This window comes from Silene latifolia, chromosome 11 (genome assembly GCF_048544455.1).
Source record: "Silene latifolia isolate original U9 population chromosome 11, ASM4854445v1, whole genome shotgun sequence".
NCBI lineage: Eukaryota > Viridiplantae > Streptophyta > Magnoliopsida > Caryophyllales > Caryophyllaceae > Silene > Silene latifolia.
In genome coordinates this window covers 19,256,215-19,272,864 of record NC_133536.1, presented here as the reverse complement: position 1 = coordinate 19,272,864, position 16,650 = coordinate 19,256,215, and the positions used below count along the sequence as shown (strand labels likewise).

Sequence of the window (16,650 nt, the reverse complement as noted above, 5' to 3'; positions counted from 1 at the left end):
GCTCAACGACTTTCCCGTTCTCGTCAAGTCCCAACCTCGGAGAGCGAGAGTGACGGTCGGGCCAAATCGGTCTGCAAAAGAAACAAAGCAGGAGTTAAGCAAAAGAAATAAAACAAATTCAAAAACAGAAACATAAAAAGCAGAGATGGGCCTCACACCGACCCCACTCACCCCGTTCGAGGGCCGGTATGAGGCCGACGTGGCAGAGCAGCTCATCCTGAAGAACGATCTGCGTCGGGGGCATCCATCCCTTCGGCGTTCCATCCTTCTCGGCCTCAAACAGCTTCATTGTCCGCCTTTCGTCCTCATTAAGATAGACCTTCAAGGCGTCCATCTTAAGCTTATTCCGGGAGACATACTTCTCACGCTCCCCCCGACTCTCACACCGCAAATTGACGCGGTGCTGGAAGGACCGGGGCAGTGGATAATCCTCCGGAACCTCAACGTATACCGACCGCGCCTTCCAGTCCTTGCAGGGAGTAAGCTTAGAGACGGTGATATAACCCGACTCAGTCTGTATGCTATACCACCCCGTGCCACCTTGGACATTCTGTCGAAGGCGGTGAAGCCGGCGAAATAGGTTCACCGTAGGGGCCTCCCCTTTGAAAAGACACAACCATACAAAACCAACAATCGTCCTGACGGCCAACGGATGCAGTTGGGCCACGGCGACGTTCATGGCTTTAATAATAGCAGCAACGTATTCATTCAGAGGAAACCGAAGCCCATACTCCAGGTGTCTGATGTATACGCCGATACAGCCCTTGGGAGGGCAACAGACCGCCTGACCTTCCTCAGGGATGACAATTTTATACCCCCTGCCGATGGAGTAATGATCTTCAAAAAGTTCAGAACCAGAACAACTGGCGAACTTGTTCGTCCAAGCACGATCTGGACTGATCTTACAAGCGTCGCTGTGATCCAAGAGATGCGACCTCTCCTCATCAGAATGAGTCCCTTCCTCATCGTCATCATCAATACCCTCCAAATATCCCTCATCAATTTCAGGAGAAGGAGACCTGGGGCCCCCGATCCTTAGCGGGGTAACGGCAAGCGGCTCCTGCTCATCAGGATGCGACGGTTCGCCCCCGCGCGTTAAATCGGGTCCAAAGCATCGTGAGAAGACATGACAGCAAATACTTAACAAATAAAAGTTGAAAAAAAATTTTTGTTTGTTTACCTTGGAAAAGTGTTACGCCGAGTAACGCTTTGAAGACTAGAGAGAAGTTTCGTCGAAGAAAGCTAGAGAGAAGAATTTTTTTTTTTGAGAAAGTGAATTTTTGGTGGCCAAAATCAGGGGCTAACTGCTCTATTTATAGAACAACGCCCATGAAACGGACCAATCAGGGCAAAGCCCATGAAGCGTCAACCAATCAACACCGAGCCACGTGTCAAGCATGCAGCCACGGAATGTCAATCGACATACAGTTACCAAACTTCTTCAACACGCTCCTTGGCAGAATGCCAATCGACGTATCTTCCTCAACACAATTCTTGGTATCTCCTTGCCAAACGGCCCGCTGTTAAAAAACTTGGCAGCACCGGCTGAGGGCAATCAAAAGCACACGACACTCACAACCTCGGTCTCGGCCAGCGCCATTTTCTTTTCCACATTTGATGCCCTTTACACATCCATGTGGAGGGGGGGATACTGATACGGCCCGAGAGGTAACCAAGCCGAGGAAGAAGAAGCCGGGGAAGAAATTTCAACTTGCGCAGAATACGCTAAACACTCATCGAAGGTCCATACCACGGCATAGACTACGCTGGGGGCAAATTGATGGGGCATATTCTGCACCCGCTGACCGAGTCAACATATTGAGCAAGGTCAAAGATATCCACAGCAAGTCAACGTGTTAGACATCTTAGCCGACGCGCACTGTCGGCCCGTCACTGGGTCTCGGCTATGCAACTAGCCGGGGAGACATATCCGCGTACTCATATCCAAGACCCCTCGGCATGGAGTCAACCAGGTCCGCCGGCCTGCCATGGGTCCCTCGGCCGAGGGTAGAACAGTCTTTCCACCTGCTCTGCCACTTGGCCACTACGTGACAAAAGGTGAAAGTCTATAAATACTCCACTTCTCTCATTGAGAAAAGGATCCGAAAATAATCAATTAAACACATTAATCTGGTATAAACTCCCTTATCTCTCTACAATATACTTTGTGCCAAGTAACACACAACTTAATCCCTTTTAAGTTTACTGACTTGAGCGTCGGAGTGAGTTCGCTCGGTACCAAGCCGAGCCCTCAGTTTGTTCATTGTTTCAGGAGAGGCCGAAAGGAAGAGTCAAGCAAAGTCATCATTGCCGTAACAAAAGTGTGTTTGAAAAAGCAAAGGAAAATCCATTAATATCATTTCCAGTTTTTATTTCACCGGTTCGAAACCTCACAATGGCCTTTTGATAAATTTTCTCTCTTTATTCCATAGTTGGGTAATTCTTAAAACAGATGGAGCTTCCAAAGGTAATTTAGGCCTTAGAAAGAGGAAAGATATTTTCAGAGATGAAGCAGGTAATTTATATCAGCATATTGTTATTTCTCTTGTGGTGTTTGCTTTTCAATGAGCGCGAATTTGGGACTCTAGATACTGATTTAGAAAGAGCGAAAAAACTTTGCATTACGCGGCTTCTTATTCACATGGATAATGCGCCTTGTGTGAGTTTGATTTAAGAGGATTAGCTGGTTAGTAACAATCTCCGATCGGTGGTGCATCATTGCAGGGGTCTAATCAAAGGCAAAAACCGATCTATTAAGATTGAGAATTTTTATAAAAAAAGCTAATTGAGTCGGTGTCTGACCCGCTAATAGAGGCGTTGTTTCTTCTTCTAACCTTGTCATACTGGATGATCCCTCCACTGAAATTCCTTCTATTTTATGCGAGGATATTCTGGGTGTTGCTATTCCTTCATTTTGTAACTAATTAACTTTATTTTCAGAGCTTGTTCTAAAAAATGGCAATTGTAATGGATAAAATTGTAGGTTAGAGGGGCAATGGCCCCTCATGGACTCATCAAAGCTAAAGATACAAAGTCGGACCACCGCATTATTAAATCAACATTATTAAGAGTGGAATGAGCTGTAAATAGAAGAAGTATAGAAGGACAAATAAACACATGAATACCGAACCGCGAGCATCACGTCCTCAATCACGGGGGATAATTTTCGCACCAAGTACTACATTCCTACAATTTACCGCGGTTTCACTTTGGACTTCATCAACATTTTTTTTTCTTGTTTTACAAAAAATAATGCTTAGAATTATTTCCCCGTAAGCTTGGAATAACGGTCGATCGAAGCTAATCCTAATCAATATTAAAAAAAAAAACTCTTTAGAACTCTTTTATAAAAACGTCAAGCAAAAATGGTTGGTCTAGGTGCTTTCGCTTCTTTGAGCCTCCAGTACTTGCATTTTTTCCTGGATAAAAAAAATGCTTTTAATCTTACAAGTATTATATTGATGAAATGTTAGGTTAAATGGTGTTTCGATTTAACTTCTTTTTTAGGCCCTGTTTTTTTGGACTTGAAGTCACTTAATTTAAGTTCACTTTAGATCCTTTAAGTTGATTGATTGAGATCGAGATCCTATAAGTTCGATTGATTCGAGATCTTATAAGTTGATTGATTCGAGATCCTAAAAGTTGATTCGGATCCTATAAGTTGATTTGATTCAGATTCTATAAGTTGATTGATTGAGATCCTATAAGTTCAGATCCAATAAATTCACTTTAGAAAAGTTATATACAGAGTATTATTTTTAAAAACCGATGCAAAAATATTTGACATTATTAATTATTCGATACATATATACATTATTATTTTTAAAACATAATTATCACTATTCTCATTATTTTTTATCGTAATGTACCCGTAGTATAATGTATGAACAAACTAATATATATAAAGCGGGAAAATGTTATTATCTTACCTTGTGTTTTAGACTATATTTTCTTATCAGTGTTCTCTCTTAGCTGCCCACTAATTTCTTGTAAATTTTTTGTTTAATCTCAATAAAAGTTTGCGTTTTTTTATAATAATAATAATAATAATAATAATAATAATAAAAGTTGCGATTTTATAAAAAAATATTAAAATTAACAACAACAACAACAACAACAACAATAACAATAACAAATAACAAAAACAAATAATAATAATAATAATAATAATAATAATAATAATAATAATAATAATATTTAAGTTAAATTAATTTAAGTTAATTTAAATTCGGATCGTGTAAGTTCAGTTCAGATCCAGTTCAGTTCAGTTCAGGTCCTATAAGTTCAGTTCAGTTCAAATCAGATCCGTTTCAGTCCAAAAGAACAGGACCTTAGTAATACAATGATTGTGATTTAGTAGTCTTTTTTGGTGTAAACCATCCGGTTTAGTCCGGATTCGAGCCGGGTAGGACCACTAGGGTGGTAAAGCTCTCCCTCATGAGTTTTAACACAACTGCGTTCCCAGGGCTTGAACACGAGACATCTGGTTAAGTTAGAATAACCCCTTACCAATTGATCTAAGTGCTCATGGGTATGATTTAGTAGTCTTTAATTGTCGTGTAAAGCCATGTTGTATCTTGTTATCGCCCAGCGTAATATAATTTAAAAAGTAAAAGTTCTCAAAGGCTAAATTAACAAAACCACTACAGAAAACATAAATAAATTGGTAAAAATAAAGTAGTACAAAATTTCAACACCATCTGTATTCCGTTGACGCCATTTCATTTTACTTCACAAAATCGACTCTACTAACTACCAAGACTTGTGAAGAAATGAATGAGCAATTGAGCAGTACGTAAAGCTAAAACCCTCTAGGCCTCTACCTCCATCTCCTCTCTTCCTTTTCATCACTTTTGCTATAAAAACTCCCCATCATATTCTACCTTTTTACTCTACACTTAATAAACACTCTTCCTTCATGTTAACGCCATAACTTCATTGTTTTAAGCTTCACCAAGCAAAAATCAACAAAAATGTCTTTGCACATTTTGTTCCCTTATTATACATTCATTGCTCTGTTTTCTCTGTTTTATTTTGGTGTCGCCGATAGTCCTTATAGATATTTCACTTGGAAGGTCACCTACGGCCACATTTATCCTCTTGGAATTCAACAACGGGTTCGTTTTCGTTTCCTTTACGTATTACTTACCGTTTTGTAACATGATTGAGTTGCGAGGGGACTAACAAGGGCGGTCACCCCCTAGGCAATTAGAATTTTAGTGTATTTATTAAAAAAAAAATGAATTTTAAAACAAATTTACCATTTCACCCCCCAAAATTTCCGTCTTATGTTTAATCAATCGAACTTCAAATCCTCGCTTTGCCACTAAAATGTTTTTTTTTCCAACAAAATGCAGGGGATACTTATAAATGATCAATTCCCAGGTCCAGAGATTATATCCGTCACCAACGATAACCTCGTTATCAATGTCTTTAATTACTTGGATGAGCCATTCCTTATTTCATGGTTAGTGTTTTCGTTTCTCTTGAACATTACTTTAGGAAAATGAAATAACGTCACTCGATCAGTACTGGTTTCATACTCATAATATTCCATTGTTTTATTAACTTATAATTATAATATCAAAATATCTTATGTGAGTATGGTCGTACTAAAATTAAGATATCGTTTGCTTGATAAAGAAATTAGAACGAGGTTATCATAGTTTGGTTTCATAGTTTAAATAATGATTTTTAGTAAGGCATGGAGATTATCTTTGAATTCATCATGAATATATTGCTTAAAAGTTAGACATAGATGAGGATTAATCAATTAGGAGTATGCTATCAAAAGTACATTCCATAAATTATGTTGTTACTTTATTGAATATTATGAATGATGAGTTAACCCAAATTACTAAATTAGTTATGACAATAGGCTAGTGGATTAGCATGCTAAAATGCCAAATGAGTAAGGATCCTCTCGAGGTCCATTGCTTTTTAACGGTTCAGATTGATTAACTTTGGAAACGGATGATCCTTTTTCTACACAAGTTACCCATTCCGATCCTAGGTGCTTAAATGTGATTGAAACGAAACCCTAGTATGTTTCCTTTTTGTCACGCCTTTGTTTGTCTATTTCAGTTCAGTTTCATATAGAATTTTCATTTTATGTCGTTTTATAAAAGATTGTTTTTTTTTCTTATGATTTTTGAGGTTTTTCATTCTCTAAGAGTCGCTCTCTCAAATTACACATTCTCAGTCATGTATAATTTCGCAAACTGAGAACTTTGACGTTAATGTCTTACGCAATAATTGCTGTTTTCCAGCATCTTGTCTGCACAAATTATGTTAATGATCATAAGTTTAAATTACGTTCCCGCCACTAATTAAAGCGGATATCATCTTTATATATTTTAAAGGCAATATAGGAGGGAAATAAGTAGTCTTTTAAGAAGTCAAAAACTATATAGATTATAGAATGTGATTACTATTTTGGTACGAGTTGGTGCCAACTAACCAAATTGGTGAAAAAGAAAAGCGTGAGTGATATAATGATGCCTCCTAGCTTGCTTCTTGTATGGGCTCCATTAATTTCTTTACTCCATTGACGGTACACCATAAAGCAATTAAAAGGGTAAATTTATAATGCCATCTCAATAAAGTTACGGTGTAAAAGGATAATTAATTTCGGTGATTGATTAGGTTCGGTATCCCGTTAATTTTCAAACATCCCATTTTAAAAACAAAGTTAATCACGTTTATGTTCCATTTTTATAAGAATGATTAGAGCTAAATAGTCATTTATAATTATCAATTGACGATCATTCATATAAATGTCGATAAAATATTTAATGAGGTACTATAAAAGACTCATGAACAAGTGTAAAACACAATAACGAATTACTAAATGCGGAGTATATGCTATTTCTTCCATTTGATTGAATTGTTAATTTTTTTAAAATGTAAACAACTTAATTAATTGAATCGTAAAATAAAAGATTTGCTTTAACAAAAGAATAACTACGCAAAATACACCGACACTTGTGCTATCTAGATTCTAGAATGATAATTGCATGTTTTAGTGTAACGGTGCGTAACGCAAGACAATGTTAGTCACGGCTTTATCGTGTACATTAGTTAATAAGTACTCCGTATGTCACGTTATATAACAGTCTTATTTAAGTTCGACCAACATAAACGGTATATATTCCATATGAAACGCATTGCTAAGTATATGGTTAACTATGTCGAGAAAGATACGGGTTTTCTTATAAAATCGACTATATTGTACTCCGTAGTTAACAAGATTGTTGGTTAATTTTGTAGGGACGGAATTCAACAGCGGAAAAATTCGTATGAAGATGGAGTGTATGGAACGACATGTCCAATTCCTCCGGGAAAGAACTTTACGTATAAAATGCAAGTGAAAGATCAAATAGGGAGCTATTTTTACTTCCCTTCAACCGCGTTTCACAAAGCCGGTGGCGGTTTTGGAGGAATTAAAATTGTTAGCAGACCGCTTATTCCGGTTCCCTTCCCTCAGCCAACCGATGATTACACTATTCTTATTGGCGACTGGTACAAGGACGATCACACTGTATGATTTATGTTACTACTCAATTGTTGTTTCCTGCCCATCTATCATATTTATATCGACAATTCGACAGTCGATTGTGTTTACTGTGTCCTATGCATTCAGAAATTGAAGACTACATTGGACAATGGAAAGAAGCTTCGGTTAGCTGATGGAGTTCATATTAATGGGCGACGAGCTAACGATGCAATTTTCACCATTCAAAAGGGTACAGCAAATTGACTCAATTTACGACATATTTTTAGGGATATTCTACGTGGTAACCCTCGAGTTTTTTATTTTCTATATGATAACCTCATTTTCACCAAAAACGCCTTTGACTGGCCATAAATCACATCCATGAGTTCCGAAAGCGACAATTTTTTTTTATTCAAATCTAAGATATCATTAATACGGTCAATTTGAAGGAAAAAAACGCCGTATTCGGAACACGCTATAAAGCTGTACGGTCAGTCAAAGTTTAAAGTTTGACTGACCGCAATTCTTGCCATGAGTTCAGAAGCTGAAATCTGTTTTTTCCAGATCAAAGATCTCGTAAAGCCGACCAATTTGAAAAAAACAATTCGCTGGTTTCAGAAGTTTTGATCGTGAATTATGGCTAGTCAAAGGCGTTTTTGTTAAAAACAAGGTTATCATGTAGAAAATAAAAAAATACAATGTTACCATGTAGAATATATTTTTTTTAATTCTTGAGCAGTATCGAGGCAATTGGATACTCTCTCCATTTTTTAATATATGACGTTTTGCTTTTTCGAGGTGAGTCTTTGACTTTAATATTTACAAAAATATATTTGGTAAAAATTTATAAAAATTATAGCATTAAATTCCTTATGAAAAACTCTTTCATATGAGTATACATATCACTATATTTAAGCATATAATTTGAGAGATATTGAAAAGAGAAGTGTGTGTCTCGAAATGTGAGAAAGTCATATATAGAAAAACAGAGGAGTAATTTTTTGTACTATGATAATCGAATGTCTGCAGGAAAGACGTACAGATTTAGGATCTCCAATGTTGGACTTCAAAATTCACTGAACATAAGATTTCAAGGCCATAAAATGAAGTTAGTCGAAGTCGAAGGGACTCACACAATGCAGGAACACTACTCCTCATTGGATGTTCATGTAGGACAGTCCTACTCCGTTCTCGTCACAGCCGATCAGGCGGTCCAAGACTACTACATTGCAGTCTCGACTAGGTTTTCTGACCAGATCATGACCACTACTGGTGTGCTTCACTATGACGGCTCAAACCGCCCTGTTTCTGGCGATCCACCTGGTGGACCTACTAATGAAATTGGCTGGTCCCTTAATCAAGCGCGCAGCATTAGGTAGAGTTATTTTCCTTTCTATTGTTACCGAATAAATGACTCTGATTGATTTTATACAAACTGAACTATCAAATCGATGTTTTAATTTGTAGGACAAATTTAACAGCAAGTGGACCAAGACCAAACCCACAAGGGTCATACCACTATGGTGAAATCCCATTAGATAGAACAATAAGGTTAGGGAGCTCTGCAGCTCGAGTAAACGGTAAACAAAGATATGCTGTCAATAGTGTTTCCTTCATTCCAGCAGATACTCCACTTAAGATCGCTGACTATTTCAACATCAAAGGCGTTTTCAAGGTCAATAGCGTTCCTGATCACCCTACTGGCAAGGGTATGTACCTTGACACCGGCGTCTTAGGGGCTGATTATCGACAATTTGTTGAAATTGTGTTCGAGAATAAAGAGAATATTGTCCAAAGTTGGCACCTTGATGGTTATAACTTCTTTGTTGTCGGGTAATTTACTCTTTCATATCTAATTATAATTTTAACTAATCTGGCTTCGAATATAGGCCGAATACTAATTTGGGTGAATGTTAATGATAGGATGGATGGTGGAAAGTGGTCACCAGGTAAGAGGAATCAGTACAATCTACACGATGCAGTTTTTCGCTGCACTGTACAGGTACGATAGTTTGAATTAACTGCGTGCTCCCTCCATCCTACAAAAACGCGTAGAATTTCCATCTAGGCTTTGGCCACTATCGACTGGTCTGAAATTGCGTTTGTTGTAGGTGTATCCAAAATCATGGACGGCGATATATGTAGCACTTGATAATGTGGGTATGTGGAACATAAGGACGCAATATTGGGCGCGACAATACCTTGGACAACAACTGTACTTGAGAGTTTATACACCGTCACATTCGACCAGGGATGAATACCCATTACCTGATAATGCTCTTCTATGTGGCAGGGCTGCGAAATAGACTCATTAATTTGATTTGCATTGTATTTTTCATGTTTAATTTAATGTACTAAATCATCAAGTATGTATGATTATTAGACCCCTCCTCAGGGTCATATTCTTTACATTTCCTTGTCAAGGGTTGTATGTGTTACTGTTATGTGAATTTTTTTTGGACCGACGGTTTCAAATTATGATTCAATTTAGCCAACCCGGAGTTGTATCGGGTAAAAAGAGATGTCGTCGTATTATTAATAGTTATCAAGCAACTTAGAAGCCAAATTGATTGTTACATAATGATCTGTTTTTCATGTTTAATAAAAAAAACTGAGTCCATTTTCGTCATCCCACAATAACACAATGTGTATTAGGAGGTCTTAGACTCTTAGCCTAGTAATTAAGACAAAGTATGCGGCAATAGATCACGGATTCGAATCCCCTTCTCCCATACACACATTTTTTTTGTAGTGTTTAGATGGTCATAATCAGATTTGGTTAATCTAAAAATACAATAGGTCTCACTTGTGACGGATATATCCGTCACAAGCTTGTGACGGGTCAAGTATCACCCACATGGGATGATAAGACAAAAAGTAGAATGCATAGGGAATCACACATGATCTGTCTTTATCCTCCCATATGGGTTTTATTTAACCCATAACAAGCTTACGACGAATATAAGAATTTGTGCTAAAAATATAGATAACCCCAGAGAATAACACATAATTTGCAAGCTTATACACAGAATTTCAATTACAGATACAGTGCAATACTTGAATTTGAGCTTAAGTGTAAAATGAGTTACAGGTAAAAAATTAAGTATATCATTTTAATTTAAGCTGATTAATTATAAATTGTTTCACCGAGTCATGTCATGTAAAGCAAGAATTAAGAAAGAACAATATTTTGAGGAAAGCTTTAGTTTCTTATTCACTCACACCATGAAATTGAGGTACAACCATGAGTTTTATAGGACTAGAAAAAATTATATCTAACTCAACTAGGAATATAGAATAACATCCAATAATGACTCCATAAACTCTATAATTAAGGACCCATAATAAACACCTTATATTATAACTGAAGAAATCATTAATAGTTATAACTTCTTTGTTGTTGCCTTGTTGAAATAAATACATTCATTGCCATTATAGAACTTCTTTTTTTCTAATACTGCCATTTTAGAAAAAAAGATTTCTATTAGTGCCACTCTAGAATATGCATTGTCTTCTTAATTGCCAATCTCTAGTTTACTTTACTTGTGATAGCAGGTTACCTTAACATTAATCTTTCATCATCATATTTGGGTTCTGGCAGTGAAAAGAAAGACAAGAAGCATTTGGTGTGTCCAGCGTTGGCTTCTGATTGTGTTCTCATTACCTCACCAGCGGTACCTAAGGATTCCAAGAGTAGCAGGGTGCCTAATGAAACCGTGAAGGATTCAGAGGTCAGTCAATCCTCCTCAATTAACTCAAAATCACCACAACTTCGCTTCACCAGCAAGAAGCGACCTTATAATGCACTAAATATATCATCTCAAGATTATGATAATTTGCTACACGGCAACAATTTGGGTTTCTATCACCCAAGGTCCATGTCTTTTATGAGGGTCCGCACCCTCACCTCAAAAACCATCCAGACAGGAACTCCCCATGATGAAATTTATGGGACAGCAGAAGTTCCCACCTTTTCTCCTACACCGGAGATTTTTTTAAAACATGTTGATGTTGAACAGACTGAAAGTGTTGAGTTGGTTCAGGAGGAGGCCATTTTAAAGGTCGATAAGAAGACACGCCTTAATCCGTTTTCTCCCTATGATACTAAGATCTCGTTGGTCCAGTTTAAGTTTGCAGCTATCAGGGGTTCTTCACTTAGCAAGGAGGGATGCAGGGATTCTTCGCTTAGCAAGAAGGGACGCATTGTGGATTGCCGCTCCAAGTGCCGAAAGGAGACTGTTTTGGCCACTTCGAAGACAATGTCTTTGACCTCTACCAGCGTTTCAGCCTCTTTCTGCAGGTTCACCCGCAATGCTTCTACTACTATGAGCATGAAGCGGAAGAATGTTCATTTAATTGAGTTTGACACTCATTACCATCCGCCATTCAAGAAAGGTCATCTTTTTTCTTTGGTTGCGAGTACTTGTTCAGTTTCATCGGTTATTCCTTGGTTTTCTGGTAGTTTTGGGGTTGCTAATACCCCTTTGTTTGTACTCTAAATGTATCCTACGGACTTGTTTTATTTATAAAAGTTTATCGTTGTCTCAAAAAAAAAAAGTCTTTAGATTTTATTTATTTAGTGGAATCTCTAATTAGTATCATCTAAACATTAAGAGCTGGAAGCTTAAAACTGTCGAAAGCTATAACAGGGACACAAGATTTTCGCACTCAACTCAAACTCCCCTGCAAAGTGCATCCAGCCACTATATGTCTTCCATCAAATTTGCAAGTTTTGGGACTCCTCTTGGAACTTGTGATAATTTTGAGCAAGGAATAGTTATCATTGCACGAGACGGTCTCACACCCTAAAACGGTGCTATTATGTAAAAATATGCGTAACTCATTTATATTAACAATAAAAGAATGTTATTTTAGTAATTGAGATGGTAAATAGACGATTTAATTGATCAATTTAGAAAATAAGTTAGCAAAGACAATAAATAAGGTACACCATATAGAAAACCATATAAATAAGGTACACCATATAGACTATTGTATAGAGTTCAGAAGGTACACCATATAATTTTAAAAATGTAAGGGTACAATATAGAAAACCGAAAAACTCGAGGGTACACCGTATAATATCTCTATAGTTTATATATCAATTAGTATTCAAAGTTTTAATCTTTTGTTAATTTTTTTTTCACTTTCAATCTATACAAAACATACACATACATCAAGGAACAGCCTTGGAACAACAACTCTCCACAAATCTCACCAATAGTTGGAAAAACAAGAAATTTGTTAACGGGGGATGGTTGCTGAAAATTAGACCTCGAAAGCTCGAATCGACGATTCAAAAGGTGGACTTGAAGCCCTTGGATGTAAGAACAACCCAAAAAATTTGGAGGCAATCCGAGTTCGTTTGGATGTCAAACCGACACTTCAAATATTGGGTTTTTCCCTCTATACGGGTGTGCTCTTTCTCACCTCCGTTGCTTTCCTATTTTTCTTATTTGTTTACTCTTTTTTTCTCACCCCCCAAACCCTAAGTTGTGTCCCAAAACTTACAAGAGAAACAAAAATTAGTGACGGTAAAATAGTCATCTTATTACCAACTTACTCAACTGTTAATCATTAGAACATTTTAGTCTATTTCCGTATGTTATATCGCCTTGTTCGCTACTCTTTCTATATTTCTTGTAATTATTTTTTTCCTTATATCTTCCATAGTTTAGGTAAATATGTTATTAGGTTTTCCTTAATCCTTGTATTGTAATACTATAAATATTGTACCTCATTGCATTAATATAATCACAACATTAAAAATCAATCTCTTTTATTTTCTAACATGGTATCAGCGCTTGTAAGATCCGCCTTACCCCAATTGCCTTCAATTTTTTTCCGGTCTCCCTCAAATCCCAATAACCTGTCCTTTCCTCTGCCATGGCTCCCCCAAGGAACAATCATCCCAAACCCAAACGATCCCAACACCCCTTTCCTCGATGTCAACTTATGCCAATGCAAAGAACTCACCCCTCTTATCTACTTCAACTGGAAAACACAATTGTCCAACATCCTCTTCGGATACGACCTTCTGAAATTCGTGGATGGCACACATCTCGCTCCTCCCGTCACTCTTACTGACGAAATAACAAAAACGACCAAAACAAACCCAGCCCTTCACACTTGGTAGCGCCAAGACCGTCTCATACTTGGTGCAATTGCCGGCACACTGCCTATCAACATCGCTTCCCTTCTCGCGAATGCAACTAGCTCCCGTGAAGCCTGGCTTACCCTCGCCAACATGTATGCTAGCCCCTCGAGGGGTCATATCCTTCAAGTTAAAGATGCCCTTGACTCCCTCTCCAAAGGTGACCTCTTTATATCCGATTACATGACCAAATTCAAAACCTACTCCGACAAACTTGTTGCTCTCGGCAAACCTATGGATGCCGAGGACATCGTCGCTAAAATTCTCCGTGGCCTTTAACAAAACTTATCAGCCTGTCATTGACGCTGTAACACCCCATACTCCAAGTGCCTTACCAGGACCACTTAAGGCATGAGAATGCTACCATCTCGGTTACCCGAGGCAATGATAATCAAATAGACAATAACGAAACGTACTTTAATAATAATAAAGTTTACAGCGATACAACCAAAACAGAAACTGATAAAAGAAAATACAAAGTGTTAGAACACATTGGATTGATGATGCCAAGTCCCCTTGTTATTTGATTGTTTGCTCTTAGTTGAAATAATTAGTGAATGAAGCAATCAAATGGACTTTCAACAATGATTCAAGATGATCAAGCCAATCAAGGAAGTCAAGACAATGATACTTTCCAAAGCCTTAGTCGATATATGTAAGATTAAGTGTAACATTCTCATTTAAGTCAAGTAATGGCAAAACCATGCAACGATCTGATCTGTCTTTGTGGTTTCTGATACTATCATACGGAGGAGGAATTTTCGACCAAATGTTTTTAAGTGTCAAAACTTTGCAAACTTTAAACCTTAAACATTTGAATTTTCAAAAGCTTGAAAATAATCTGAAATTTTGGAGTCACAAGCCCACTTGTCTAAGCCTCTAGATTTGTGCAAACACCTTTTACTAAAATGGCAAAAAAGACTTGTCAAACTTCTAAAGTAAGAAAAACTTTTTGCCATTTTGGTAAATTGTCACATGTTGAGTGTAGAAGCTTAAGTTTTCTGATTTCTTAAGCCCCAAGCCTATAAGTCTAACACTTACCATCACTCAAAACTATCATTTTAATATTGGATTTAATTTTTCAAAGTGTACTTACCTAAGACTAAATTCACTATAAATAGAGTGTCTTAGTCACATTTATTTCTTAAGACTTCCAACGCATTTATTGTAAAAACCTTGCAAATCATTTGTGCATTTAAAGCTTTGTTCTTCAAGTGTTTGCAAAACGTTTTTCTGATTTTAAGTCTTCAAAATTGTTTTCGAAAAAGCTGTAAAACCTCCAAGTATCAGTTCGTTGTACTGTGACATGATGAGTTTATTCCATGATTCTCGTGTTAGATCTTCATTGTAATCTCCATGTTCATTTAAGTGAACTCTTGAGATTCAAGATTCTGTAACACCTTGAGATAGAACCCATAAACTCTTGAAGCGGAGTAGCTTTAAGTTTCAGTGCAACCGGAGTAGGTTAGCGAGTTATTTTCATTGTAAGGGGTTTAGTAAGTTTGAGTAAATTTCTAAACAAGCAATAAAATAACAGTTGGACGTAGGCCTCGGAGTAGAGGCTGAACCAATTTTTAAAATGTCGTTTGTTTGTTCATTTACTTTTACGTTCTTCAACTTTGTCATTTCTCGCATGTACCTAATCAAGTTCTGTGTCACAGTCACCTATACCGTGACATAGAACTGTTGTACCTTCTTGTGAACTTACATTCAATTAAGTTTCTCAAGTCTTGTACTTCTTTATTCTTAGCTTAAAGTAGTTAATTAACTAAGTTAAGAATAAAATTTTTAAAAGGTACACCTAATTCACCCCCTCCCCCTCTTAGGTGTTAATCGTTCTTAACTCTTCAATTGGTATCAGAGCCTTGTGCTCTTGATATTGGTTAAATCCAAAGAGTTGATCCTATAGTTATGGACGATTCAAAACACACTAAGTATCCCATTTTCAAGGGAGAAAACTATGCCTGGTGGAAACATCGCATGGAGCACTATGTCAAAAGTGCGGACTATGAATGTTGGTTAATCATTCAAAAGGGTCCCCTCAAAATCGAAGTGACTAATGCTGATGGCACTAGCTCCTTGAAAAGTGAGGATAAGTATGTTGAGGCCGACTATAAGAAAATCGAGAAAAACTCTAAGGCCATGTCCATTCTTCAATATGGGATCGGTGACCAAGAGATTAATCGTATATCTGGATGTGCTTCAGCCAAAGAGATTTGGGACACCCTAAACCTTGCCTATGAGGGAACGTCACAAGTCAAGAAATACCGTATTGATCTTCTCTTGCAACAATATGAGATGTTCAATATGGAACGAGATGAGTCAATTAATAGTTTGTCTTCACGTTTTTCTAGTATTGTCAATGACCTTAAGAGTTTAGGTAGGAGTTTTCAATCCGAGAATTTAGTCCGTAAAATCCTTCGTAGCCTAACTGAAAAGTGGCAACCGAAGGTTACAGCTATTGAGGAAGCTAAGGACCTTTCATTGCTCACCCTTGATGAACTTATGGGCTCACTTATGGCTCATGAGGTAACTCTCATGAAGCGTTCTAGTGAAAGCTCTAAAGGGAAAGGACTCGCTCTTAATGCTCTCTCAAGTGATGAGGAGGATGAACATGATGAGTTTGCAATGTTCACTAAAAACATTGTTGGCATGATCAATGGTCGAAACTCTCAAAGGTATAGCAACAACTCTAGTAAACGCCGTTTTCCTAAGAGAAGATCTAACTCCACTGTTGGTTGCTTTAAATGTGGTGACAAAGGTCACCAAATCAAAGAATGCCCAAAGTGGAACGATATCAAATCTAAGGAAAAACGTGACTTTGCAAAACGTGATTACAAAAACAAGGTAATGACCGCTATTTGGGCATGTCGATTTCAAGAGGACGATGTCCTTGAGGATGAATTAGACGCCAAACTTAGCATCTCGTCTAGTTCCTCAAAAAATGCTTCCAAATCATCAAAGAAAGAAGACATCAAGTGTCTTATGGCTCACTCCGCGG

The 16,650-nt window shown here is 37.4% G+C and overlaps 1 protein-coding gene across 1 annotated transcript; it reads left to right on the top strand.

Annotated features, from left to right (window-relative positions):
* Positions 1 to 4,821: 4,821 nt before the first annotated feature.
* On the top strand, positions 4,822 to 10,013 carry LOC141611291 (L-ascorbate oxidase homolog). The gene is made up of 8 exons (XM_074429803.1): positions 4,822 to 5,117; positions 5,358 to 5,467; positions 7,270 to 7,540; positions 7,643 to 7,745; positions 8,525 to 8,870; positions 8,963 to 9,328; positions 9,419 to 9,497; positions 9,607 to 10,013. The coding sequence occupies exons 1-8, from the start codon at positions 4,974 to 4,976 to the stop codon at positions 9,799 to 9,801; spliced, it is 1,614 nt and encodes a 537-aa protein (XP_074285904.1). The 5' UTR covers positions 4,822 to 4,973; the 3' UTR covers positions 9,802 to 10,013.
* Positions 10,014 to 16,650: the final 6,637 nt, after the last annotated feature.

What these genes read in the sequence shown, in the direction of transcription:
- LOC141611291 (XM_074429803.1), top strand. Translation starts at nt 4,974, where the DNA reads ATGTCTTTGCACATTTTGTTCCCTTATTATACATTCATTGCTCTGTTT. An exon ending in TATAACTTCTTTGTTGTCGG is followed by an intron (nt 9,329 to 9,418) that starts GTAATTTACTCT and finishes TGTTAATGATAG; the next exon opens with GATGGATGGTGGAAAGTGGT. An exon ending in TTTTTCGCTGCACTGTACAG is followed by an intron (nt 9,498 to 9,606) that starts GTACGATAGTTT and finishes CGTTTGTTGTAG; the next exon opens with GTGTATCCAAAATCATGGAC.